The sequence below is a fragment of the Ornithorhynchus anatinus genome, chromosome 2, assembly GCF_004115215.2.
Source record: "Ornithorhynchus anatinus isolate Pmale09 chromosome 2, mOrnAna1.pri.v4, whole genome shotgun sequence".
Lineage (NCBI taxonomy): Eukaryota > Metazoa > Chordata > Mammalia > Monotremata > Ornithorhynchidae > Ornithorhynchus > Ornithorhynchus anatinus.
The window spans coordinates 18,921,720-18,947,921 of NC_041729.1; the positions used below are offsets into that span (position 1 = coordinate 18,921,720).

At 40.8% G+C, this 26,202-nt stretch overlaps 1 protein-coding gene across 5 annotated transcripts in view; it reads left to right on the forward strand.

Annotated features, from left to right (window-relative positions):
* ATP2A2 (ATPase sarcoplasmic/endoplasmic reticulum Ca2+ transporting 2) overlaps window positions 1–26,202 on the forward strand; it is a 68,027-nt gene that overhangs the window by 5,386 nt on the left and 36,439 nt on the right. For all 5 annotated transcript variants that reach the window (XR_003757037.1, XR_003757038.1, XM_029058796.2 and 2 more), the window contains exons 4-5: window positions 7,200–7,304; window positions 11,638–11,776. Coding sequence is in view for 3 of the 5 variants with exons in the window: in XM_029058796.2 (XP_028914629.1) it covers window positions 7,200–7,304; window positions 11,638–11,776 (244 nt within the window). In the remaining 2 variants the exon portion in view is untranslated. The remainder of the gene's footprint in view (window positions 1–7,199; window positions 7,305–11,637; window positions 11,777–26,202) is intronic.

Consider the following 26,202-nt stretch of genomic DNA (forward strand, 5'->3'; position numbering starts at 1 on the left):
CTGTAGTGATAGCAAGCGGACGGTAGGTACAGATAAATACAAAATATGAATGGGCTGAGTAGAGAAATAAAATACATATGTGATAAGGGGGGGTGTGAGGTGTTGCAACTGAAATTGGAGGAGGGGGATTTGAGGAGGGTTTTGAAGATGGGGAATAGCTGTAGTTTAGTTTTGATGGGGTTGGGAATTTCAGGATGAAGTGGGAGAGCAAACTGGGAAGTGGCAAGTGAAGACAGCGGACAGGTAAGCTGGCCAAGATCCTTGAAAGCAATGGAAGGAGTCTGCTTGCTGTAAAGGGAGATGGAGAGGCTTTGGAGGTTTCTGAGGAGTTGAGTGGTGTGGGCCAAGCAGGTAAAACTGATTGACTACAACCCAGCCTGCGCATTTCACTCCTGTAATGCTAACCTTCTCACCGTACCTCCATCTCGTCTCTCTTGCCACCGACCTCTTGCCCACGTCCTGCCTCTGGCCTGGAACGCCCTCCCTCTTCATATCGGACAGACAATTACTCTCCCCACCCCACTTTCAACCCTTATTGAAAACACATCTCCTCCAAACAGCTAAGCTCTCCTTTCCTCTTCTCCCACTCTTTTCTGTGTCGCCCTGACTTGCTCCCTTTTATTCATTACCCCCTCCCAGCCCCACAGCACTTGGGTAATTTATTTATATTAGTATCTGTCTCCCCCTCTAGACAATAAGCTCTTCGTGGACAGGGAATGTCTACTTATTGTTACATTGTACTCTCCCAAGTGCTTAGTACAGTGCTCGGCACACAGTAAACACTGAAATGCCCTTGACTGACTGACTTGACCAATTGTTCTGTTTCCTATATCAACCAACTTTGCCCTAGTGGGAAGGTAATTGGCAGAGTTAAAAGTTTGTGAGTGGTGCTTCCCAAGCCACTAGCATTGTGAATCGTTTCCTCCGTGCAGATTCTCAGGCCTGAGACTCGGGACCCAGCCTCATCGGTTGCGTCTGATGGGTGACGCCATCTTCACTTGGCTGCATGGGCCATTGGTGTATCACCAGTAATATATATCTTTTAAATTTCTCTTGTTTTCAGTTGGCTGATATTAATCTGGAACTTTCTATTATTTTATTTTTCAGAGTACTGTATGACTTTTTTTTTTAACTATTCTTCACAATATATAGTAAAGCCCAGTGTCGTCCCTCATCTACAGGGGAGAAATTGAAAAAATTGTTGCCCTGATGTAGGATAGTCTATTTTAGTTATAATTGGGCAATTTGGAAGGGGGTGTATAAATCCTTTTGGAGATTTTTCAAATTGAAAATAAGGTTACATAAAATCATTTGCATTCCAGTTAAGAGGTAGTCATTCCCATGATGGTGCATATTAGTGTGTCTGTAAATGATCATGCTACTTCCTCCCTCCTTTGCCCTAAACAACACTGCTAGCCACCTGTTTTTCATTTATTCATTGTCATATTTATTGAGCGCTTAAGGTGTGCAGAGCTGTTTTTGTGTTCAGCTTAACAGGTGGCCAGCTAGAGTTAGCCAACATCCAAATGAAGGAAAGATGACTAAAGTCACTCAAGCCCATCTTTGATTTCATGAGTCAAGCCAACTTTGTGAGAATCAGTGTGAAATACTGGGGAGTTCTTTTTTGCTCCCCTGACTGAATTGGTTTAGTACCTGGATATTATTAAAATATTTGCTTAAGGCCTACCTGTCTCCACTTTTTGCTGTTTTCCACCCGTCCCTTGCTTTCTCTCTCTTCCTTTTTCATATACTAATTTCCTTTCCTCTTTTCTACACCTTTTACTTTCCACAGACCAAGGAGAGGAGGAAGAGGTGGTGATTTTCTTTTTAAATAAATAAATAAATAAAAATCCCATGTTTGTCACCTGGCAGTAGCATTAGTGGGAAAGAGCAAACCTCAAACCCAGCCCGACTTCCCCTAATTCTGCCAACAAAAGCAGACTTCATGGTGGAGTTTCGGATGCTGCACCTGTGACTTTACTCCTAGGTTTTACACATTCGTATATGATACGTTTTATATATTGTTGATATATGTTATATATAGTGGTTCAGGCCGTCAGTTTGGTGCTGTTTGAGAGTTTCTTACTGTTACAGTGTGAAGTCTTAGGTCTTTCTTTATACAGTACATGTAATCCTAGAGGTTGTTAACCCTTCTGGGGTTTTTTTTGTTTTTTGTTCTTTCGAACACCTACATTTTAGGAGACCCTTGCTAATAGATTTTTCTAAATTTATTGTAGGTGTTAAGGGAAGTTAACAAAATCATCATGTTTGTTTGGCAACCTTCAAAATGCATAAATACATTTCTGTTGGTACCTTAGTCATATATGTAGTAATCAGTATGTCACTGTAGCCCTGGCATTCAACTTCATGGATTGTATTTAAATATTAACCACTAAAATCTTGTAATGAAAGAAGGCTCTTCATAAAATGAGTTTCAGAGTGTAGTAATAAAAGCTAAGATGCAAGAAGGTTTAGGTTAGTTTTAACTTTAAAAAAGCTTTCTGACAGTTCTATTGGAAAACCCAATAACTTCTTTATATCTTTCCTGCCTTTCTTACTGGATAATACTTTGAGTTTTGCAGTTTGTTGCCAGAATGGAAATTTATATGTTCCTGACAAGGTGTGAAGTTTATGTTACGGTTACTAAATTCCTTACAGTCCTTAGAGAGGTCCTTGTCACTCATGAAATTGAGGAGTTACTCTCAAGCTAACCAGAGAATTAGAGTCCTATTTCTAATTTGTTCCTCTTGGCAAATGTGTAACTAGGTATCATGTCAGACCAGCTGTTATCTTGACTCCATCAAAATTTACAGCTTCCTTAGAGAAGATTTTATTTTGGCTCTAGGCTTGGTTTTAGCACTCAGTACACTGGTGAAAGCCTGCAATCATATGCCAGAGTGCTACTAGTATTCTACCTGCCCCGTCTAGTAATTTTATTAAGGTTTTGTAACTTGCCTCTCACTTTCCCTCTTGTTCATTGTGAGGTGTTTTCTTTTTCACAAGAGTATTTCCCAGTACTAGTTTGAAAGCTTGGTCCTTTCCAGTGCAGATTTCCTATTGCATCTAGACAGTAATGGTTTTTGGCTTGTGTTTAATCAATTCCCAAAATGCTCTACTGCAAATTCATTGCTTCAAGACTAGATCTATTTGGTAATCTTCTTGGATCACTGTTACTGAAGTCTTCTTAAAACACAGATTATGATGCAACATTATCGAAAACCTTTCCCCAGTCTTTACAAATCTGCTCTTATTCTTATTTCGATGCTTTTCTGGATTTGGAATATTTCCTCTGTTACTTTTCCTTTTCTAGTCTAGAACTATGCAACTAACTTACTCTGCCTTTTTGGTAAGATTATGGTTAACCTAAAGTCAGCCTGTTGTGTTATTCTCTAATCACTCTGTTGACCTTTCCCAAGAAAATTTTTGGTGTCTATATTTGCATGGCATTCTACAAGCCAGTTTTTTTTTTTAATTCTTCCTTACTTGATTTTGCAGTAGCTTATGTTATGAAACGAGAGCTTTCAAGAACACGGAATACTACTCAAATTACTTTTATAGCCAAACTGCAATATTTGTTTGCTTTACCTAAAGGACTACTCTGTGACTTGTAAGGTATTCCCAATGTGAGGGAAATACAACCGTCTGATTTCTGTAACATAAATTAGATCTTTTTCTGAAAAATCAGTGAAATGCTAGGTGGAAGACATAGTTATAGTATATGTTAAGCACTTATGAATCCATGGTATTAAACTGTTTGTGCAGAGCGATGTAGTAAACCCTTGGGAGAGTATAGTGCAATTAGCAGACATGTTTCCTGTCCATAACAAGCTTACTTATTATATGTCAAACATTATACTAAGCACCAGGATGGGTAGATACAGCTAATCAGGTTGGACACAGTCTTTGTGGGGCTCAGTGTTAATCCCCAGATGAGGTAACGAGGCGCTGAGAAGCTAAGTGACTTGCCCAAGGTCACATAACAGATAAGTAGCAGAACCAGGATTAGAACCCAGATCCTCTGACTCCCAGGCCTATGCTCTTTCCAATAGGCCATACTGCTTTACTTTTAAAGGGGATTCTTTACTCCCTAAAAACTTTGCAAGTCCTTTAAAATGAAAAATTGCCAATATCATCATAAGTAGTATTTAAGTGCATAATACACTTTAAAGGCTTAGTAAATAAGACATGGCCCCTGCCATCAAAAAATTGACAGTCTTGATGGGGTAGACAAGAAAACAATTATTTACAAATAGCAGGAGCAGGGAGAAGAAACAAAAGAGTTCGTAGTCATCAGTGAAGCCTTGTGGCTTAGTGGCTGAAGTAGCAAGGCCTAGAGGAAAGAGCACAGGCCTGGAAGTGAGAGGACCTGGGTTCAAATTCAAGTTTTGCCAGTTGCCTGCTGTGTGACCTTGGGTGAGTCACTTAACTTTTGGGCCTCAGTTTCCTCATTTGTAAGGTGAAGATTAAATCCTACTCCTTCCTACTTAGGCTGTGAGCCCTAAGTGATTATCTTGTACTTACTCCAGTGTTTGGCAGATATTAAGTGCTTATCAAGTACTGTAATAATTATAATTATTACTAGGGTATGGAAAGCCTGGTCAAGCAGTGATAATTACTGAGCCCTTACTGTGTGCAGAGCACTATACTAAGCATTTGGGAGAGTACAGTGTAAAAGCTTTGGTAGATACGTTCCCTGTCCACAGTGAGCTTACAGTCTAGAGGGGGAGACAGACATTAATATAAATAAATTACAGACGTACATAATTGCTGAGGGAAGGGTGAGTAAAGGGTGCAAGTTTAAGTGCAGAAGCAACACAGAAGAGAATGGGAGAAGAGGAAATGAGAGGCTAGTTGGGGTAAGTCTCTTGGAGAAGAAGGCTTTGAATTGTCTGTTGGGTTTGAAGAGGGAGAGTATTCCAGGCCAGAATCAGGAGGTGGGCGAGAGGTCGGTGTTGCCTAGTGGTTAGACCCGGGCCAATTCATTCAGTAGTATTTATTGAGCGCATACTATATGCAGAGCACTGTACTAAGCGCTTGGAATATACAATTTGGCAGCATAGAGTCAATCCCTGCCCAATGACGGGCTTAAAGTCTAATCGGGGGAGACAGACAAAAACAAGACAAACATAATCACGATAAATAGAATCAAGGGGATGTACACCTCATTAACAAAATAAATAGGGTAATAAAAATATATACAAATGAGCACAGTGCTGAGGGGAGGGGAGGAGCAGAGGGAAAGGGGGCTTAGCTGAGGGGAGGTGAAGGGGGGGAGGAGGAGGGAGCAGAGGGCGGAGGGGGAGCAGAGAGGGAGCAGAGCAAGGATGACTCCAAGTTTGCGGGCTTGAGAGACAGGAAGGATGGTTGTACCATACACAGTGACAGGGAAGTCAGGAAGAGGGCAGGGTTGGGAGGGAAGATCAGGAGCTCAGTTTTGGACATGTTGAGTTTTAGATGGTGGGCAGATATCCAGTTAGAGACGTCCTGGATGCAGGAGGAGATATAAGCCTGAAGGGAGGGGGAGAGAACAGGGGAGGAGATGTAGATTTGGGGGTCATCGACGTAGAGATGATAGTTGAAACTGTGGGAGCGAATGAGTTCACCAAGGGAGTGAGTGTAGATGGAGAACAGAAGAGGGCCAAGAATTGACCCTTGAGGAACCCCTACCGTTAGAGGATGGGAGGGGGAGGAGAAGCCCAAAAGGGGACTGAGGATGAACAGCCAGAAAGATAAGAGGAGAACCAGGAGAGGATGGAGTCCGTGAAGCCAAGGTGAGATAAGGTGTGGAGGAGAAGGGGATGGTCGATGGTGTCAAAGGCAGCTGAGAGGTCGAGGAGGATTAGGATAGAGTAGGAGCCATTGGATTTGGCAAGAAGGAGATCATGGGTGACCTTTGAGAGAGCAGTCTCGGTAGAGTGGCTAATCCAAGCTCTGTCTGAACTTGGACAAGTCACTTCACGTCTCTACACAGTTACCTTATCTGTAAAATGGGGATTAAAACTTGAACCCCAAGAAGGACAGAGACTGTGTCCAACCCGATCTGCTTGTATCCACCCCAGCGATTAATGCAGTGCCTGGCACATAGTAAGTGCTTTAGCAAATACCATTATTATAATCACTGTGGTTATTAGGTCGGTGATGAGATAGATGAGATCAAGGTACAGTGAGTAGGTTGGCATTAAATGAGCTAAGTGTGAGTTCTAGATTGTGTTAGGAAAGTAGTATGTTAAGGAAGGCAAGGTGATTGAGTGATTTAAAGCCGCTGCTAAAAAGTTAGATGATATGGTGTGTTTTTATATATCCAGAAGGAAGCTAACTGGTTTAGGGAATGCTGCCTGAGAGACATTGAATTTCAGGAGTGTTTTGAAGCTGGAGAGAGCTGTGGTTTTGGCACAATCTAAGGCAAGGAGTTCCAGTCAGGAGGAATTATGTGAGGAGAGCTGGAGTCAATAAAATAAACTTGGGAAGATTAAGCTGGGGTGTACTGATTTTGAAAAGAGCCAGTAAGGGAGAGAGAGTTGGGAGGGTTTGGTGACCAGTGGTCCAGAGTAAAAAGCCACCGAATAAATTTTAATTTCATATCTTCTAATTAACATTCATGTTTATTGGTTCATATATTTCCTAGCTTATAAATTAGCATAGAAAAGCAATGATTATCCAATTTGGGAATTATACTGAAAAAAATAGATTTAATAGCCCATTTGGTGACAAAAGGAAATTTTTTGTGAAAACCGCATCGAATTAGAATCACATCTTGCCCTGGAGAAAGTTCTGTCTAAACATTTTATTCTTCAGTCCTTCACATTATTGAGCCATTTATTTTGCCCGATTTTATTGAACCTTCTAATTCTATAGAAGCCACGAACAGGATTCTATCTTTAAAATAAACTAAGTGCTAAAATTGAATAAAACTTGGGTACTTAAGAAGCATTAACAGAAAATGAGTTTGTGTACAGTGGATACTAGAGGGCAATTCTAGAGAAATTCAAATTCCCAGGAATTGTTTTGAACATGCACTCTGTGTGGAGTTCAACAGTCTCCCGTGCTTGGGTTTCGTGAAGGAGAGAGTTTTAATTATGTTCAGTAGCTGTTTTGGGTAGCTAATGTGGAATCTTTTAAACCTAAGCTCGTGTTTTAATACCATCTTCATTTATATTGGGTTTGAAAAATATAATAGATGCATCTGGTTTTTCTTTCAGGTTTTGGCATGGTTTGAAGAAGGGGAAGAAACAATTACAGCCTTTGTAGAGCCTTTTGTAATCTTGCTTATATTGGTAGCCAATGCAATTGTGGGCGTGTGGCAGGTGAGTAAACATTTTTACTTCAATAATTTATCTTCTGAAAGGAATATATTTAATTAGTATTAGTCTTTGATTTTTGGTGTTTTTGTACTGTACTGCAGATTCTGAAACTATAGAAGACAGTGCTGAAGGCTCTTTTTTTTTTTTTTTTCTCCTTTCACCCATAAGAGGACTTTTGAGGGCGTAGGTTAAAGACTGTGGTTGCAGTTGGTGCTTTGAAGTGTGTTTCTCTCCACCAGTCTAATTTTTGGGGCTTTTGTCCAATTTCTCCCTCATGTCTACTTTTGTTTCAGTTCCTCTGTGGTAACATGAAGTTAAATTACAGAAGCAGTATTGCCTAGTGGATAAAGTACGGGCCTGGAAGTCAGAAGGATCTGGTTTCTAATTCCGGCTCCACCACTTATCTGCTGTATGACCTTGGGCAAATCATTTAACTTTTCTGTGCTTCAGTTACCGCATCTGTAAAATGGGGATTAAGACTGTGAGCTCCATTTGGGACATGGACAGTGTCCAACCTGATTAGCTATTTTCTACCCCAGCGTAGTAAAGTGCCTGGCACATAGTAAGCACTTAACTACTATTAAAAAAAAACAAACAACTTAGAATTTGTTCAGTAGATTTTTGTAATAGATGGGGGAAATAATGAAGAATCTATTCCTTCCTCTTGATTTCTTTGAAGTTGGTATTTGGTAAGCATTCAGAATCCCTAATCTTTCGCTTTTTAGTTGTCTGTACCTAGTTGAGGCTGACATATTTTAATTTCTTCCCTTGAGTCTGAAGACTCAAATTCACCTGCAGTAATGATTCATTGAAATCACTTACAAATTTTAGTCTGAATCATTTTTTATCTTCTAAGTAACTGGAGGAAATTATTTCTTACCTGTTATTAAGGTGGACATATAGAGCTAACAAAATTAGTCTGTAGTCACCCTCTGTATTAGTGGAATGCTCAATACCCTCTTTTATTATGTGTTTTTTAAGTCCATTGTACTTGTAATCAGGTTAATATGGTAAATCACCACCTTTTCTGCTTAATTTATGTTATTCTTTTTATAAATTCAACTGACTCTTGAAAGACATTTACAAGTAAAAATGATCTTTCTGTTACTTTAGAAAGCAGGCTAAAATACCTTCACGTGGCCTTCCCCATGTGGGTTTCACAACTTTATAGTCCACTAACACTTTCATTTTTAACAAATTTTAGTGGTCTGGTATAGGTTCTTGCTGTGTTTAAATGAAAAGCCTGTTTTGGCAATCATGTCAAAGATGCTTCTTATGTTTTCATGTGTTCCTGGTGGCACTAGGAAGAATTCCAGAAGTTGGCTCCATTCTCTGTCTTTAGAGGGTCCTTTTGGCCAAGAGAACCCGGAGACTAGGGATGGCCATCATCTTGTCTCCCTCTTGTATTGATTCCTGCTTTTGGACAGGGATTCTCCTTTCTTTGTGGAATTTTTGCTGCTGCTGAAATACTCAGGAGTGGAGGAATTCTTTTTGTTCAAAGCTGTAGTTTGAGAGGGGTGGAGAAATAACCTCATATTTTCTCACAGTGCTTGGATTTGGTAAGATTGCCAAACAAAATCTGATGGCTAAAAAAGTGCACATCAGATTTTGGTGTTCCAGGTGGCACCATTTTATGTATTTTATGGATTCAGGTCAGTAGAGAATGAGTTTTATCTGGGCACAAGTATGTTACTTTTCTTTGTAAAAGCATAGAAAGTTACTGTACTCCCTGTACCGAGACTGATCCATCACTTTTGATGGGAAGTTTCGTCACTGGTAAATACAAAAGGTCATAGGTCTGGGAGTGTTTTGGAAATAAGCTATTGATAGAAAATGGTATAGTCAGAAAATGCAGAGTGGAAAGGAAGGCACTCTAAATGAGGAAAATCCAAAACATGACTATATGATTTAAATATTGTAAAACAATGTTTACTTGAGAAGCCTTCTGACTCCTGGGCTCATGCTCTATCCACTACACCATGCTGCTTCTCATTAACATGGGTTCTAAACTATGTTAATCCACCACGTCTGTGGTGCGGCTTTGGGCAAGTCACTTCACTTCTCTGTGCCTCAGTTACCTCATCTGTAAAATGGGGATTGAGACTGTGATGAGGCCCATGTGGAAGAATGTCTGTCTTCTAGACTGTGAGCCCGTTGTTGGGTAGGAATTGTCTCTATCTGTTGCCAAATTCTACTTTCTAAGTGCTTCGTACAGTGTTCTGCACACAGTAAGCACTCAAATACCACTGAATGAATGGGAGAGGGACTGTGTGTGTGTCCAAACCCATTTGCTTGTATCCACCCCAGCGCTTAGCACAGGGCCTGGCACATAATATGTGCTTAAGAAGCACCATTATTATTATTTAACTTCAAGTTCCACTTTTTCCTCCAGTCCCTTTGATTTCTATTAACTAAGTTTGGCTTGTCTAGTACTTTCATTAAAGAATAATTTGGCTCCAGTTGGCTGGGGAAAAGCATTTGCACCTTATTTGGAATAAAGTAACTCTTTAAGTAGGTCTCACTGCATAGTTGAATTCCCCAAGATGTGACAGTTGTCTTCAAGTGTTTCAGGTTTTGAAGAAAGTGCTGTGACTACGGAGTTCAGTTTATGATGGAGAAAAGGGGAAACAATTCTATATTTTAATAACTCTGGTTGACTTTTGGGTCCAGAGACCTGAAATATGTACTCTTCAAAGATTTTTATTTTTTTTTAATGAGGAAGGGGAAGATGGGTGGAGGAGTCTCAGATGTAGAGGGAAAGTAAATTGACAAATACTTATTTGCCATTTTGAATTCTTGAAATACAGCAGCTCAAAAAAGCCCTTTACACTATCTGACCCTGGGAAGGAAAGGGCAGTACTTGTCAGATTATAAATTCCTCTTAAATGCTTCTGATAAAATGAACTGAAAAGTAAAACTAAATTCACTACTCATTCCTCCACCAATCTCTTTGAGGTATGTACTAAACCTCCCAAGCCATATCAATGTAGCAGTATTTTCCTGTGGCATTTGAGTTTACAGGGACAGCAACTCTTTTTAAATAAACAAGATTTAAAAGTCCGTTGGTGGCAATGATTATACTGCTACACATGATCCCCATGATCAGACTCATTTAGAAAATAACCAAAACTGTAGTGAACTGCAATTACTATTAGAGAGTAAAATACCCTAAATCAATCTCTTCATCCTAATGGCTGCTCTAATTTTTTTCTTGAATAAATGGTAAAGATAAGGTGTGACTCTATTGCTACAATTGTTTGGAAACATTTTTATATTGGAGAGCATTGATATTTTAGTCATTTGCTTTCCCTCTAGACTGTAAGCTCGTGGGCAAGGATCATGACCAAATCGGTTGTATTGTACTCTTCCAAACGCTTAGTACGGTGCTCTGCAGAGTAAGGGCTCACTAAAAACCCAATGATTTTGTTTTTTTAATATCTTTAAGTATTGCTTAGTTTATTGCATAACTTGTTTTCAAATGCTCCTGTTGATAGTATTGTACATCCTACAACAAAAATGGCACTTGTTAACCACAGCATAGGGATATTTTTTGTTTCCCTTTCTGTGTTATACAAAGTTCTCATTTAAAATCTCTGTGCCAAATAAAGAATGTTTTACCATAATGTAATGTCTCACTCTGGTGACTCAAAGCAGCAAGGATTATCAGCCCCAAAATGAGGTTATTTGATTTCTTTTAATTGGGAAAAGGAGAGGAAATTTCTTTTAATGGGTTTTAAGCCTGTGCTAATTTGCCAAGCACCAGAACTCATAATCCCACTGAAGATTGCAAAAGAGAGATTATCTGTGTGAGCAGTTGAGGTGTCGTAGGGCTACGGTTTTTCTGCTTGCATTTGTTTGGAACAGTTTTTGTCACTGTAAATAGAAAACTCACCCAAGACTTGATTATAGTGATGTACTGGCTTGTGTTTTTTCTGTCTCTTAGTATCTCTCTCTTATTAGGGTTTGTTAGGCAGGTTTATTTGCATTGATTGAAGCTTTCTCATGCTAGCAAAAGCAGATGGAGGAAGAACTTCAGAGGTGTCACTCATTACTTTAAAAATCAAAGCACAAGATTCAGACCAGGATGTCCTATCTCCATCTCCTTGCCCCCACCTCTGTCATAAATGCAGTGTTTTACTTTTAGCAGACTTTAAATCATTTTGGAAAAACTTATTTTTAAGGATGAACTGCATGTGAAAAGTATACCATTAGGAAAATTTTAGATGGCCTTGTAGACCGAAGTTCAAATTTGCAACTACTAAATTAGGTGATTCTGTAGTTTATAACTGGAATTTGAGTTAACTAGTACGTGTGTTGTTCACCATCCCCTTTCCAGGAAAGAAATGCTGAAAATGCCATCGAAGCTCTTAAAGAATATGAACCTGAAATGGGAAAAGTTTATCGACAGGACCGAAAGAGTGTACAACGGATTAAAGCGAAAGACATAGTCCCTGGTGATATTGTAGAAATAGCTGGTAAGAAATTCTTTGAGTGCATGTCTCACCGTTTCTTTATATACTGTTTTGTTTTCTTGAGGCTCTTTTTCTATAATTGCACCTGATTTGTGTATATAAATTCTTAGACTAGTATTATATTCTAGCAGTGCACCAGAATCAACAAATTTTTGCTTTTCATTGAATTGTTCAGTGTTTTTGGCATTTTCTTATTTATTATAAAGTTTTCTTAAGGTGTGTTAAAATTACTATTCTTGTCTTTCTGCACATGGTTTGAATGGACACGTATTAGAAAGTAAGGTGATAAACCTAGCTATCTTCTGTCTCAAGTTACTATTTTTAATATGCTCTGAAATGGTCATGGCATACTTTTGTCAGTTTGATCCTCAGTAAACATGTTGCTGAATCTATTAAACAACAGGAAATAAAGCTGTTGTAGATCCACCATGTCCCTTGCCTATCTATTTAAGGATGGTTTCAGAAGCTCTTTAAAACAAATTTTAAATCACTTTAATATAGTGTCATATTTAAACAATCATTCTTTTTTCCCATGAGAACTATCTTCTTGTGGTGTTTTATGATGTACTAGATTCTCGCTCCAAAGATAAGCTAAAATATTTAATTTGTCGTTTGTCACTTCATCAGTAGGGAGTCACTGGTTATTTTTAAGGGGAAAAAAAAACATTCAAATGTAGCTCTTGACAAGGCGAAACAGCAGTGGACTAGGAGTGGACTAGGATTACGGCTTTTAAGATCAGTTTTTAACCGAAGGGATGTGTGTTTTTTTTATGGCTCTTGTTCTTGAAGTATAGGATCATAGGCTTGTTATGGTCAGGTAGAGTTAATTTATATGAAGTTGCTAATGAGTGTCTATTGAGTGCAAAGCACTGTGCTGATAACTTGGGGAGAGTACAACAGAAGCAAGACTCTGGTCCTTACACTCAAAGAGTTTACTATCTGATGGTTATGGAATAGAGAAAGATACATGTGAAATGTACTTGGTAACAATGCTCATGTGTTTGGGAATCGGAATAAATCCAAAAATATTTTATTTGTGAGATATTTGCCTGTCCCTTTCCAGGCCACATCACCCCACCTTTCCAGTCCATTTTTGAAGCAACTCAGCTTCTCGTCATGGTCAAGGGTATTCATTCATTCATTCAATAGTATTTATTGAGCGCTTACTATGTGCAGAGCACTGTACTAAGCGCTTGGGATGAACAGGTCGGCAACAGATAGAGACAGTCCCTGCCGTTTGACGGGCTTAAAGTCTAATCGGGGGAGATGGACAGACAAGAACAATGGCACTAAACAGCCTCAAGGGGAAGAACATCTCGTAAAAACAATGGCAACTAAATAGAATCAAGGCGATGTACAATTCATTAACAAAATAAATAGGGTAATGAAAATATATACAGTTGAGCGGATGAGTACAGTGCTGTGGGGATGGGAAGGGAGAGGTGGAGGAGCAGAGGGAAAAGGGGAAAATGAGGCTTTAGCTGCGGAGAGGTAAAGGGGGGATGGCAGAGGGAGTAGAGGGGGAAGAGGAGCTCAGTCTGGGAAGGCCTCTTGGAGGAGGTGATTTTTAAGTAAGGTTTTGAAGAGGGAAAGAGAATCAGTTTGGCGGAGGTGAGGAGGGAGGGCGTTCCAGGACCGCGGGAGGACGTGACCCAGGGGTTGACGGCGGGATAGGCGAGACCGAGGGACGGTGAGGAGGTGGGCGGCAGAGGAGCGGAGCGTGCGGGGTGGGCGGTAGAAAGAGAGAAGGGAGGAGAGGTAGGAAGGGGCAAGGTGATGGAGAGCCTTGAAGCCTAGAGTGAGGAGTTTTTGTTTGGAGCGGAGGTCGATAGGCAACCACTGGAGTTGTTTAAGAAGGGGAGTGACATGCCCAGATCGTTTCTGCAGGAAGATGAACCGGGCAGCGGAGTGAAGAATAGACCGGAGTGGGGCGAGAGAGGAGGAAGGGAGGTAAGAGAGAAGGCTGACACAGTAGTCTAGCCGGGATATAACGAGAGCCCGTAATAGTAAGGTAGCCGTTTGGGTGGAGAGGAAAGGGCGGATCTCGGCGATATTGTAGAGGTGAAACCGGCAGGTCTTGGTAACGGATAGGATGTGTGGGGTGAACGAGAGGGACGAGTCAAGGATGACACCGAGATTGCGGGCCTGCGGGACGGGAAGGATGGTCGTGCCATCCACGGTGACGGAGAAGTCTGGGAGCGGACCGGGCTTGGGAGGGAAGATGAGGAGCTCAGTCTTGCTCATGTTGAGTTTTAGGTGGCGGGCCGACATCCAGGTGGAGACGTCCCGGAGGCAGGAGGAGATGCGAGCCTGAAGGGAGGGGGAGAGGACAGGGGCGGAGATGTAGATCTCTGTGCAAAGCACTGTACCAACTGTTGGCACATTTCCCTCATTTACAGTCTAGAGTCCTGCTTCAGCTTGAAATTCAGTAGTAGTAATAAGTGCTTTCTGTGTATAGAGTAGTATACTAAGCGTGGGGGAAAATATACAGATGAAAATTAAATATGGTCTCTGGACCTCAGTGTAGGAATTATCCCGGAACAACATAAAATACAAGGACAGAGGCATACTCAACAAGAGGGATAGGGAATTGAAGACAGAGCTGCTGCAAATGGTTTCTTCTCTTCTCCTCCTCCCCTCTCCCTGCCACTGCAGTCCCTTTCAAGTTTGATGCCTTAAAAAATCCCTAGAGAAATACATGGCTTCCTGCTTACATGCTAATCCTGATTTACTTCCACTATCACCCCGCCTGGTTTCTTGATAAGGAAAAACCTGGGAGTGTTTTGACCAGGGGAAGTGGGGGGTGTGAGGGTTGAGGGTCAGGTACCAAAAACCTCCAGAAGGTTGGGAAAGGTTTCTCTAGTGTGTGGGAAAGCACACAGAAGGAATGAGTCTCATAAAGTCTGTAGAAACATTGTGTCTATGCACATAAACACACTGCTTGTATAGCTATTGTGCCTTGAAACAAGATCTAGATAGAGGGATTGTGTATGAAAATAGTGCTGGAATAAGGCAGATTACAGCAATGCTATCTGCAAACCTCATGAGGGATGATCTGTATCTGAGGTTGGCAGCAATGTGGATATACCCCTTGAGCTGCTTCAGCATTGGTTGTTGGAGACAGCAGTCTTGGTAATGGATTCTTCCTCTCTGCCCCTCTTTCCTCCATTTGGTTGGGGTGTGGGGAGAGATGGTGTCTATATAAATAGCAGTACTGGGTCAGAGCAATGGTTCATCCATTCCAGTATTCACTCTTTGACAGCGGCAACAAGCTACTTTTAGCAGCAGTTGTTAAATTGATTCTGACATCAGAGAAAGCTGGTTGTACCAGCTTTGAAGTGGTATAACAAAACTATTTTCTAGCTATCTTGCATTTAGAGCATAGCAGCAACCAGAGAAAGTGAGAATTCCCAGAATTTCTTACGGCTGACCTATGGCTAAGTTGGCTAATTTGTAAAGGATAAAATTGGACCAGCCAGTGGCTTATTAAAGCAGGCTTTGGATGATAGGATTTCTCGTATTGGCTAAAGGTTTGTGGGTGATCTGACACTTAGGTCTTTTTTTAAAACTCAGGTTGGTTAACAAATATTAAGAGAAGCAGTGTATCCAAGCGGATAGAGCATGGCCCTGGGAATCTGAGGATCAGGGTTCTAATTCTCGATTAGGCAGTTGGCTGCTGTATGATCTCCACTTAATTGTACTGTCCCTCAGTTTCCTCATTTTGTAGAATGGGGATTCACTTCACTTAGATTGAACCCCATGTGGGGACAGCGACTGTGTCAGGTACTGATTAACTTGTATCTGCCCCAGCACTTAGAGCAATGCTTGACACATAGTAAGCATTTATTAATAATAATATTCTAATATAGAGATAGCTGGTGAGACTTCCTGTGGTTTTATTCCCTAAAAGCCAAATGATCTTTTGACATTGGATGATCTTAATATGTAGGTATTTTAGTGATAGCTAAACAGAAGTCTAGTTGTCATATGTGTCATGTTCCAACATGGTATAGATACCTATTAAAATATACTTGGCTCAGAGAATGTTGGCAATCATGTTGCAGAAAAGTGTTAAAAATAGCTTAGTTTGCTTCTAGGTCAAGTGAAAGTAAATATGCCTCTGACGTATAGGAGGTGGCACTGTTAGAAATAATACCTTAATGCGCAGAGAAAAAATCATTTGCCTGAAAAGCTTTGTTGAATTTGAGCCACTTGGTATCCATTTATTGTAAAACATGGTTTTGCAGTTTCCATTTATATGTAGTTAGACTCATCTGCCATTTAGTTCCTTTATTTGGTCAATTCTGGCGTTACCAATTTATAAATTTATTTTAAATAGAGCTTCTCCAAACATAAGGGTAAAGTCCTGTAGCTTTTGGAAAGGTCATGGCTGGGCCACTGACCATTTTGGGAAAATACCCTAGCCAGGAAGCAGATTAGGAGTTGTGTGTATGTGCTCATGCATGTGTATATTTGCCTGGGTCTTGTTTCCTTGCTATTAACCTTGCTGTCTGGCTGTGGGAGCAGAAAATCCCAAATCAAGGTTGGAGTGACTTGGGAAGATGAAGAGTTAGGGACTACCAGCTACTGGCAGCAGTTCAGTCCCCTAACATGACTCTTCAATTTTTTTTTTTCTCTCCCACAATATTGGTAGCTCCTGGGTGCTTTAGCTGTAGTCTTGAATTTTTAATTTTGGGCACTTGTTGGTGTTCACCACTAAAACTATCTCCTAATATTCTGATGCCCTGCCTCTGGTCTTCCCTCCCCTTAAACTAAACTCATCTTCCACCCAACTTTCCCATTAGCCCTTGTTGTGGGCATGGAATGTGTCTGTTGTTGTACTCTCCCAAGTATTTAGTACAGTGCTTTGCACACAGCACTCAATTAATTGAATGAATAAATGAACACCACTATTTTCCCCAAGCCCGTAACTTTGGCATTATCTCCTCTAACTTTCAACAGCCATATTCAGTTTGTCAACCAATACCTTTGGTTCTTCCTTCACAGTATTTCCAGAAGCTGCCCCTTCCTCTTCACGCAAACTGTCACCATGCTGGTACAAACACTCGTTATATTCCCATTCAACTGCTTCATCCAACTTAACCAATTTGAGCATTGATGTATGCAGGACATTGTACTAAGTGGACGGAACAGAGTTGGTAGACATTTTCCCTGCCTACAAGGAGCTTATAGTCTAGAGAGCGGGGCAGACATTAAATAAATTATAGATAGCGGGTACAGATACATGTGTGTAGGTGACACAGGGAGAGGGAGTAGGGGTAAAGAGGGCTTAGGTGGGGATGGCCTCTTGAAGGTGGGGAGAGTGGTGTTCTGTTGTATGTAGATGGAGGGGTAGGGAGTTGTAGGCCAGAGGGAGGATGAAGGCAAGAGATAAGAAGTGAGAGAGATGAAATCAAGGTACTTGCTATGCTGATTGGGTTATATAGTAGGAAATCAGCCAGGGAATGGAGGAGGAGGAGGGTTGATTGAGTACTTAAAAGCTAATAGTAAGGCGTTCCATCCCCCAGGCCATACTTCACTCTGTTCTAAAGTCTTACTGAGCGCACATCACACTCCTCGAGGCCCCAATGGATTCTAATTCTTAGCATCAAACTTCTGATCACTGATTCTGCACCCAGTAATCACCTCATACTATTACTGCTACCACCGTCCTTTAAGTCACTCAATCAGCTCAGCTCTTCCCCTCCAATCCTCACTTATCTCCTACTACACCCTAGTTCCCACATTGATTCCTCAAACCAGTCTATTCACTGTGCTTCATTCTGGTCTCTTACCAATGACCTCTTGTTCCTGCTTCCCCCAGCCTGAAACATGTATGGAAAGCAGTAGCCTGCTAATCAATGCTCTTTGGAAATCACAGTGCCTTAAGGAGGCCTTCCCTGATTAATCTCTCATGCTGTCCCCTTCCCAACTGCCACTTCAGCAGCATGTCCCCTAAGTACTTAGGTACTTCCCATAAAGTGAACTTATGTATGCACCTTTATTACTTCCCCCTACATCTGAAACTGATTTGTTTTCCTGGCTGTCTTTTGCTGGATTCGAAGGTCGTCGTTCTCTCCTAAGCACACGGGCCAGTGCTCTGCACAGAGGAAGACGTCATAGGAATCCTTCCCTGACTAACCTCTTTTCTTTTTGCACGTAGCACTGGTTAAAAACTATTTATAAAAAAAGGGTGGCTATCCTTTAAGGAAGCAAAACATAAACTTGGGCACAGAGGCCTACAAAGTTATTCTGAGAAACATATATACACATGTACAAACAATTTTTATTGTAATGAAGGAAAATCAGTAAAAATGAGAACACTAGGAAAACTTGAGTGGGCTGTAGAAGACTGGGATAAGTGAATGTAAGCAAAGTTGGAAGAGAAAGATTGGTTATGGTTGAAAAGTATCTGTTTAATATAACAGAGTGCGTCTGGGGTTATGTAAGGGGAGTGGCATCTGACCTCTAGTTAATCGGCCCAGGATTAGATCAGAAGTCTATAAACTCTATTCCAATGTATTTGAAGTCTCAGGCTAACCCCAGTTCTACTGGGGTCTGCTTTCCACACTTCTCTGACTTAGGCAGAAGGCTATTCTTGTTTAGAAGTACAGTAAGGGATAGGTCAAAGATTTGATACTAGTGTTTAGAGAATTAGGGTAATTGCATTGAAGATTTGAGGAGATATACAGAGAGAATAACTCTTATGCTAGATATTTCTCATCCAAGGGCACCAAATCTAATATTTCATAAGAATTACATTAGGATGGACTTTCTTTAATGCATATATAATCAGAATTTGAATCCTGTGAGACACTAAAGCAATTTGAGTGAACTACTTATTTTGTAATCAGGTCAAAGCCAAGCCATCTGGTGTTCAGATGGAGAAGGGTGAGAGGGAAAGGTAAGAATAGGATGTCACCAGTTTTTGCACTCAAGCCTTGAATGCAGGTTGGCCCTGCAGCATTTCTCAGTAACAAATATAGGTTAATGTGATAAATGGGTAGAATTTATTGGGAAATAGTCTGCTGGCAATAAGAAGTCCCATTAATTACAGTTTTAACCTGTGATACCTTGGGACTGCACACTCAGAAGGTAAGGGACCAGAAAAAGTACCCTACTGTTTTTTCATGGATCAAGTGTGCAAGAGTTTCTCCTTTTCTCCCTCCCTCCCCTCTCCTCTGCCCCAGGCCTTCTAAAGGACAGTTTAGCAGAAAGCATAATTCTTGCAAAATGACAATTCAGAACACTGACAAATAGGCTTCTTGAAAACTGGAAAGCTATGATCGATAACTGATGTCAAGACCTGGAAGTGAGAGCAACTTTTATGCCTCTGTTCCAAGTGTGAGGGAATTAGGATGGACCTGGCATGGTGTTTACAATAAGATGACTATGTAAGGCATTAACAATCTCTCTGATTGAAAGACATATCTGGGCATGGAATTCTAGGCAAGATAGCAGTGACATTTGTGTCTAGACAAATGCCACAGCTGAGTGGCATAAATAGTCACATGGAGGGCTTACCCCTTTTATGCTCTGCCTTGTTCTTCAATTGTCATCCTACTTTTCTCCTGTCTTCATTTCAATCATGTAGTAAAGGTGAAATCTTAACTTTTGAGACTTTCTCTGTGATTAAGGAATGTAATTAGACCTTTATATTGACAGCTCCAGAATGAGGCTTCTGTGAAACAGATATGTCCTTTGAGAAGAGCAAGTTGAAAAATTTAGGGCCCAGAACTGAGTTTTGAGAGGCAACCACAGTTAGTGTGGGGAGAAGAGAAGTAGCCAAGGAAACCGAGGGAGAGATAAGAGGAGAACCCAGAGAGTACTGTTCTGCAAATCCAAGGCTGAGGAGTTTCTAGAAGATAGTCATCCCTTTGTTGAAAGGAGTAGAAAGAACAAGTAGTTCGGACAGAGAAAAGATCATTAGACTTCACTATAAAGAGATCCTGGGAGTACATGGTGAACATTAGCTTAGATTAGAAAACATCTCCAGTCTGGGGCCCTGGCGGGGAGCCGGCTTAAAGGAGCTGGATGAGAGGCCGTGGTGGCCATAGATATAAAGAGGAATTTAGATGGAATGGGTGATGGGAGCAGTGAGAAATTCTTCCCCATGCTGGATGATTATCCAGATTGAAGCATCTCACTCGAGGTTATCATGCTGTTACATAATAATAATGTTAATAATAATTGTGGTATTTAAGTGCTTACTGTGTGCCAGGCCCTGTACTAAGTGCTGGGGTAGACACAAGCAAATCAGGTTGGACACAGTCCCTATCCCAAATGGGGATCACAGTCTTAATCCCTATTTTACAGATGAGGTAACTGAGGCACAAAAAAGTTAATTGACTTGCCCAGGGTCACACAGCAGGCAGGTGGTGGAGCTGAGATTAGAACCCAGGTCCTCTGACTCCCAGGCCTGTGCTCTTTCCATTAGGCCATATGGCTCTATTGAACTGGTGCTGAAGAAATTATTCAAGAATCCAGAAGTGATTCCTGTGGTAGATTATTTTAAGAATATTTTTTGACCACTTACTATGTGGAGGGCACTATACTGCTGGGGAAAATACAGTAGAATAAAAGTAAGATATGGTCTCTGCTCTTGTGCTGTGTTTAGTGAAACCAGGTTTTGCTGCCATGTAGAAGATTGGATGCCATCGAGGCTCTATAGCTCTTTAATTTGGGCTGAAGCTTGATGCCACGTAGATGGCTCTGTCCATTTATCTTGATTTGGCTTTCTCCCAAAAAATTGAGTAGCTCTATAGCTTATGACTAGTGGAACACTTTCTAGCAGGGAAACTGAGACCTCAACTGGATAGTAGCAAGGTCCTTACAGTCTCTTTCCCCTGTCCATAACTTATATTAGTGTGTTTTCACCACTAGATTGTAAGCTCCTTGAGAACAGAAACCATGTCTTCTACCTCTGCTGTACTTGCCCGAGTACTTAAAGTGCTCTCAAGTGCCATTGTTTGATTTTTGTGTTTTGAGAGGGTGACTATGAGGATCAGTGGGGCCCAGGAACAGCACTGGTAAGAGCTTTTCTGGAGTAGGGAGTGTGAGTAGTCAGTCTTTTCTAAACTGCCTTCCATAAAATATGTAACTCGCCTTAATATTTTATTTGCTAGGTATTTGTATGCCTGGCTATTTACATACAAAAATCAGTTTATCAGCTGTTTCTGTAGTGATGACAGACATGTTTTCCATTGGCTTTATTCATATTGACTGTAAATTTTTAGGTGCTGTAGTTCGCCTGTAGCATGGGAATTGTATTCTTGCAGAACCCCGCTTTAAAAAAAACTTGCAGCTTTCATCTCTTTGACACAGCGTGTGCACACAATCCCAGGGTTGGCACTGGAAATCTTTTTCTAAAGAGCATGGTGGAAGCCTAAGAGGTTGTCATGTCCTTGATATAATCATCCACTCGAGGTCCCAGTGGTTAGTAGAATTAGTAGGTAAGACCAAAACCTTTGTGACAGATTGAGGTCAGGGAGCCTGCAGTTTCTGTTATACTAGGTAAAGTTTGTACACAGTACACCATGTAATTCCTATTATTAAGTATACTTAAGGGAACAAAGTTGGAAGCCGTTTTTTTCCTTTAATACTATTTGTAGTCATTATAATGAATTTTTCTAAACTTGGGGTTAATATTCTGGACTCGCTAATAATACAGTCCCAAACCAACAGAATACTGGATTTGTGCACCTACACTCATAAATTTTCAAGTCATTCGGTTTCATTTCTTCATTCAATGATATTTGAGTGCTTACTACGTGCAGAGCACTGTGCTAGTGCTTGAGAGAGTACAATACAACAGCCTGTAACATTCTGAAAGTAGTAGTATTTGACAGTTGGCAGCATTTGGAGTAGGGAACTGTTTTATGATGGGCCTGCCTGGGCTCCATCAGCTGCATGACTTGACTAAGTGGTATACACTCAATGCATGCACAGCTTGTAAAATTGATTCCAGCTGAATCTGATTACATAACCAGGTTTAAGCAGTTCAATTGCCAATGAGACAGTGATTTCTCTGCCATTGTCACAGTTATGCTCCTGGAAACTTAGCTTTCAGACACTGTAACAACTATATTTAATGGATTTAGCCTTAAAAGTAAATTTTGCAAATTACTGATCTTGTGGACTAAAGTTTGTCATTGATGTTTGCTTTCCTAGCCCTTTTCAAAAATATTTCACTCTTTGCTTAGAGAATACTAAGGGCAAAAAGAGTGAAGTTGGGAAATTAATTTGGAGCACTGGGATCCAAACAAAGTGAAGTACAGTATGAGGCATGTAGGCCCTGCATATATCTGAGTGGAGTGATTAAAGTGTTTTAGATAGCGCATAAGAGTCGTGAAGTGTGAAATTGTAAGCAATTTTAAAATGGCAGGTGGCAGGCAGGCTGATTCTTGGCCTCATAAAAATTTGTTTGTTCTAAATATTGTTATGATAGATAAGACAGTATATGTAATTTTAAACATGGAACCTCAGATACATGGTTAGAGAATACTTGTGTACAAGATATTTTTCCAAAAAAGTGAAGAGGTTAAGGGGAATGTTGATAGGAAAGCAGATGCTCATCAGTGTTGAGAACCACATTAAAGTTGGAGTAGTTGGCTTCCTGAAAAACCAAAGGGAAGCACTTTACCCATCAGATGTTAGCTTATGGAACTTTTATTATCCTATGTGGAACTTTTATTATACCATGAAATTGTGTAGGTTTATGAGAAATTTGGATACATTCTTCTCTGAGTGGTCTCAAATGGGTTACTTAAGGGAAAAGCTAAAGATGGTACATCAGTAAACATTTGGGTGGGTGTGAAGGAGTAGTCTTGCATATTAATAGTATTTGAGTCCCTGCTGCATAGAGCATACCCACAGGGTAGCTTACAAGAGAAAGTATTCTGAGCTCCTTGAGGACAAAGATTGGGTCTAATTGGGTATATCCATGCAGCGTAGTGGAAAGAGCATGGGCTTGAGTCCTAATTCCATCTTTTGCCACTTGCCTGCTCTGACACCTTGGGAAAGTCACTTAACTGCTCTTGGCCTCTGTTTCCTGTAGGATTTCCTGAGGCCCCTGTGGGACAGGGACTATGTCCAACCTGATTATCCCATCTCTACTCCAGTGCTTAGTACAGTGCTTGGCACATAGTAAGCACTAATAACTTAACATTTTCTGCATATCCAGCAGTATTAAATTGGGTGTCCTGTCTAGAATTGGTCTTTCAGGTAGAATATAACAATATAAAACAGTGTAGTTCCAAGTGTGTGCATCACTATCTTGCACTTCTGATAGCATAAAATACTATCTCCAGGATTAGAAAGAGGTTATCTTTCTCTCTCAAATCCATGTGAAATTACTATCCTTAAAGCTTTCCTTATGTATTTTGCCAGATTTCTTAGAATGAATGGCTAACAAAACAAGATTGATTAGTGACATTCTGACTGGAGTCTTCATTTTTTATTGTGGCCTCTAAAGAAAAGCCCAATGGTTTGCCTCGGAGAAATTGCTTCATCCTTAAATCTTCATATTCTGCGGTTGCTTGGTTTTTCCATAGGAAAATATTTGGATAAAATGCTAATGAATTAGAGAACTTTCTTCTGACCACACACTTGTCAGGAAAAAAGTTGTGCTCATACCTGCTCAGTCAAACCCTGAGTACTTTTATTAAATTTTCCATAATCCAGGGTTCATCAAGACATAATTCTGCATTTATATGAGGGAACTGAGTATATTCATTAGCTTTCTGTCTTTGTCTCTTGTTCAGATTCAGATTTAATTTTCCCTCTCCTGGAATGCCCATAAAATATCACTATGGATGGTACTACCATCCTTCCCATCTCATAAGCCCGCAACCTTGGTGTCGTCCTTGACTCCGCTCTCTCATTCACCCCACATATCTAATCCATCACCAAAGCCTGCCGGTCTCACCTTCACAACATCGCCAAGGTCCGCCCTTTCCTCTCCATCCAAACCACTACCCTGTTAGTTCAATCACTCATCCTATCCGGACTGGCTTACTGCATCAGTATCCTTTCTGACATCCCAATTTCCTGTTTCTCCTTATTTGAGTGTATTTCACTCTGCTTCCTGGATTATCTTTCTTCAGAAACGTTCTGGGCACGGCCCCTCCCTCCTCAAAAATCTCCAGTGGTTGCATATCAACCCCCGTTTCAAGCAAAAACTCACTATTGGTTTCAAAGCTGCCCAGCACTTTTCCCTTATCTACTCACTTTCCTTCTCTCCTTTTACATCCCAGCCCGCAACTGTGATCCTCTGGTGTTAACCTTCTCGCTGGTCTTCATTCTCGCCTATCCTGCTGTTGACCCCGGCCCATGTCCTACCTCTGGCCGGGAAGACCCTCCCTTCTCACATCCACCAATCACACTTCCCCTCTTCAAAGCCCAACTGATGGCTCACCTCCAAAAGCCTCCCTTTTGGCTAAGCTTTCCCTCCCCTCCCTCTCACCCCGACTCGCTCCCTTTAATAATAATAATAATAATAATAATAATAATGTTGGTATTTGTTAAGCGCTTACTATGTGCAGAGCACTGTTCTGGGGAGATACAGGGTCATCAGGTTGTCCCACGTGAGGCTCACAGTTAATCCCCATTTTACAAATGAGGTAACTGAGGCACAAAGAAGTGAAGAGACTTGCCCACAGTCACACAGCTGACAAGTGGCAGAGCTGGGAGTCGAACCCATGATCTCTGACTCCGAAGCCCAGGCTCTTTCCACTGAGCTGCGCTGCTTCCCCCCACAGCACCTGTGTATATATGTACATATTTATAATTGTATTTATATTAATGCCTGTTTACACTTGTTTTGATGTCTGTCTCCCCCCTTGTAGACTGTAAACCCAGTGTGGGCAGGGAAGTTCTCTTTGCTGAATTTTACTTTCCAAGCGCATAGTACAGTGCTCTGCACACAGTAAGCACTCAATAAATACAATTGAATGAATTACTATCTAAATCCTTCTCAATGTTGACATTTATTAAATGTTAACGATGTACCACATGTTAGTATAAGATAATCAAATCAGACGTAGACCGTGAGTCCTGTGTGGGCAGGAACTAAGAGGGAGGAAGAACAAGTATTCTGTCCCCCTTTTACAGATGAAGAAACTGAAGCATAGGGAAGTGGTTTGCCCAAGGTCTTAGAGCAGTCATGTGTTGGGAACTGGAACAAGAAACCCTGCTCTCCCCGCTCTTACCATGAGAGCTGCCATGCTATCTTTTGCCATGCTACTTTTTCCTTGAAATTTTTGATAATCCTTCCTGCTTTCCATCTTTCCATGATGGCAGTTTTCATGTAATTCCCTTCCCACCCCCTGCCTGGTTTTGTTTTGAGCCTTCCCCTTTCAAGCTCCTGTAAAGAATAGCCTGGGATTTGGTGAACAATTCTGGGCTCAATGTCTGTACTCTCAACTGTATTCACCTCAACCTTGTTCCCCTGAGCTTTCATCGCATAAAAGTTGCTCCATCTCCCACTTCTGGTTGCCACATTTATGTATTCTGTGTGGGTATAATGTGGCTTTATGTAATGCCAAAATTATCATTGCTTTTTCTGTCTTCCCTGAAGCCCAGCATTTCATTGGCCTTTTTGGTTGCTACTGCACATTGTCAAATTAATTGATTCATTTAGTCCAAGATCTTTCCTTTGTCATGACCATTAGCTCAGATCTTAGAGCTGTAGTTTGGGTAATTTTTCCTCCAATGCACTGCTTTATACTTGCCACATTGAAACTCGCCTGCCCACTCAATCAGCTTTATGAAATCTCCCTGCATTGCATTCCCATCTTTTCTTAGACATTAATGTGGCTTTTTTTAAAAGAAAATGTAGGATCATTAAGTAACTAGATAATGATAACTTAAGGATTCTAAAGTTAACTAGTTAGGCCTAAATAATAGCTATGTAGCAACATTTTAACAGTAGACGCTAAGTGCCCAATGTGGCATTTTATGCTTGCATTTGGTTCTTTAACTTCTGTTTATCCTCCCTCAAAATGGGAAAGACTTTGTCAAAGCAAAAAATACCCATTTCTCCATGGCATGGTTTCTGAGTATTTTTAAATTTGAAGAATTGACTGGAGCAATTTACGTGACATACAGTAACCCTCCCAAGACCCTTTCAGTCCTATAATTCAAAGATTGCTTTGAAGAGGAATTGTTTTCCTTCTCCCCCATGCTCTCAGATCTTCTGGTGGATGGAGCATTGGAATTCTAAGGAGGAATTCTGATTGCCACATAAGTTTTTATGACCTGGCTATAAACAATGGGGTTGATAATGTAGGTGTTAAAATTCATGAACAGAATTGGAATGACTTAAATTGTCTTTATTTGGTGATAGATGTCTTTTAGAAACTAACAGAACAGTGACATATACAAACTAAGGAGTGAATCTGACTGAGACTCACTGTCTCTTAACTAGGGAG